This window comes from Cyprinodon variegatus, unplaced genomic scaffold, assembly GCF_000732505.1.
Source record: "Cyprinodon variegatus isolate N-32 unplaced genomic scaffold, C_variegatus-1.0 Scaffold233, whole genome shotgun sequence".
In the NCBI taxonomy this organism is placed as follows: domain Eukaryota; kingdom Metazoa; phylum Chordata; class Actinopteri; order Cyprinodontiformes; family Cyprinodontidae; genus Cyprinodon; species Cyprinodon variegatus.
The window spans coordinates 501,423-503,536 of record NW_015150686.1 but is presented as its reverse complement, the minus strand read 5'-3'; the positions used below and the strand labels follow the sequence as shown (position 1 = coordinate 503,536).

Below are 2,114 nucleotides of genomic sequence, written 5' to 3'. Positions count from 1 at the left end.
CCAATTAAGGCCTTTGTTTTATTTTGAAGAATTCAATGCCTTTTAAGACTTTTTAAGGACCCGCAGGAACCCTGTCCATCAGAACGACGGATCATGTTTGCTCAGATTTTAAACGTCTGAAATGATTCTAATAATCCGGATCTGTGCTGCATTCCAGAACCTCTAATGCTGCTTGTTTTCAGTGAGCTGTGTTCGTCACATGGTCCCTCAGAACCTCCTCCTACCCAGCAGGAGCGGGTAGTCCTCAGCCTCCAGCCACGGCGTGCAGATCGTCACGTGCTCCAGACTCATGGCGGCGATGAGCTTCTGGTAGTGCTCCTTCTGAGGACCCTTCCCTGCACAAACACACCATCAGCGTGGAGCAGAAGCTGAAGGTCTAAAAGGACCCGCCTCCCGCAGCTCTACCTGTGATGACGCAGACTAAAGCCGGCAGCGGCGCTCCTCCTCTGATGAAGCCTTCGTAGTCTGAAACAAAGCGGCCGATCAGAGGGAGTGAAAGAATAAGCAGCTGTGGATGAGGAACATCTGGTACCTTCCAGAGCCTTCAGCAGGATGGAGAAATCTTCATCCTCTGCAGAGAGAAACCATCAAACCGTCAGGATGCTTCCAGTTAAACATCCACACTTCGTCACACATCAGCGGCTTATTCACCCGTCCAGCTGGTGCTGCTGACCAGCAGCGCCGGTCGCTCCGACCGGAGAGCCACGCCGCCGTCGCCAGGGTTATAGACGGTGAACGCGGTGGAGTCAGAGAGGGACCTGAGGGCGGATCGGGGAGCTTCAGGGTCTGAAACATCGATTTATCGAGTTCTTCATCGGGACTCACCCCGAGGCGCCGAACTGCGGGTGAGAACGGGCCAGCCTGGCGAAGAGGCGGTGCTTCAGATCCAGAGGAGTCTCCCTGAAGATGGCGGCCGGTCGGTCATACACAGTGGTCGCCCTGCAAACAACACAGCGGCTCAGCTTTATGTCAAAATGAACAATAAGAGGCTGAGGATCTGCCAGGTTTGGCCTACGGTAATTTATCGACCGTCTATAAATCAGTTTTCAAGTTTAAACATCGTTTACAATCAGCCATAGAAATATATGACAGAGAAATTTTATTTTTAGTGAAATACATCAATGTGAAACAACACCTATGGAGTGAATTTTGTGCCATTATTGTTGCAAAGAACACATTTTGTGTTTTGAAATAAAAAACAAATAAAATTCAGAAATAAAATCAAGAAAAGGTTTGGAGGAAAAACACCATGAATTTTTCATATTTCATTATTTTTAATTTTATGTTTCCAAAGAAAACAATTGCAGATTTTTTTTCATTTTCAAATTTTATTGCAGGTGAAGATTCTCCGTCATCCAGGTAATTCCAAAAAAAAAGGAAAAAAAAAAATCAATCCACTGGACTTTGTTTTCCAGGTTTGAAGATGTTTCTCTTCCTATCCAGGGAGCTTTTTTGATTCAAAATGTCAGAAACGGCGTAGAATTCTTTATAGAATAGACCAACAAAGCCTTTTTTTTGGCTTGGAAAACATGCAAATTAAACAGGCCTTTACTAATGAGGGTCGTTCAAGTCTTTGTTAATCCTGGATTATGCTCAGAAACCAGGTCATCTGCGTGTCGCAGTGAACGCAAATATAATAGGTGACCACTGACTGGAGGCCTCTGATTGGTCAGATCTACATCCACTCTACTCTATGCGTATTTCCTGTTTGGTTCCTCACCGGTTTGTTTTGTTTGTCTGACCGCCATTGTGGAAAACGACGGGTGAAGATGGACCGGCTAGAAGAGCGAGGTGCGTGGGAACGCTGGGACCCTTTTTAAATGATTTGACATTTAAATATGATTTCCCTACGACTTTGATTTCTGCATTTTTTTAATACAATAATGGAACGAAACTCCCTCCATAGACGGGCTCCTCTAGAAAGGCTAAAATCCTCCTAAAGGTTTTTACAGAAAGCTGGGAGTCCGGATGTTCTGCAAAGGCTGCAGAACATCAGGATGCTTCCCTTTGTGTCGACAGACGTTATAAATGGCCGACAAAGTGTGAACACTGGGAGGCCGCTGTTCTGTCAGACCAGCATACCCTGTCAGACCAGCATACCCATAGCCAATACC

At 45.8% G+C, this 2,114-nt stretch overlaps 1 protein-coding gene across 1 annotated transcript in view; it reads right to left on the bottom strand.

Annotated features, from left to right (window-relative positions):
- Positions 1 to 2,114, bottom strand: part of alg1 (ALG1, chitobiosyldiphosphodolichol beta-mannosyltransferase) — a 15,896-nt gene that overhangs the window by 5,876 nt on the left and 7,906 nt on the right. The window contains exons 5-9 of the mRNA XM_015381405.1: positions 826 to 962; positions 652 to 758; positions 533 to 571; positions 406 to 465; positions 225 to 335 (exon numbers count right to left, since the gene is read on the bottom strand). Coding sequence (XP_015236891.1) covers positions 225 to 335; positions 406 to 465; positions 533 to 571; positions 652 to 758; positions 826 to 962 — 454 coding nt within the window. The remainder of the gene's footprint in view (positions 1 to 224; positions 336 to 405; positions 466 to 532; positions 572 to 651; positions 759 to 825; positions 963 to 2,114) is intronic.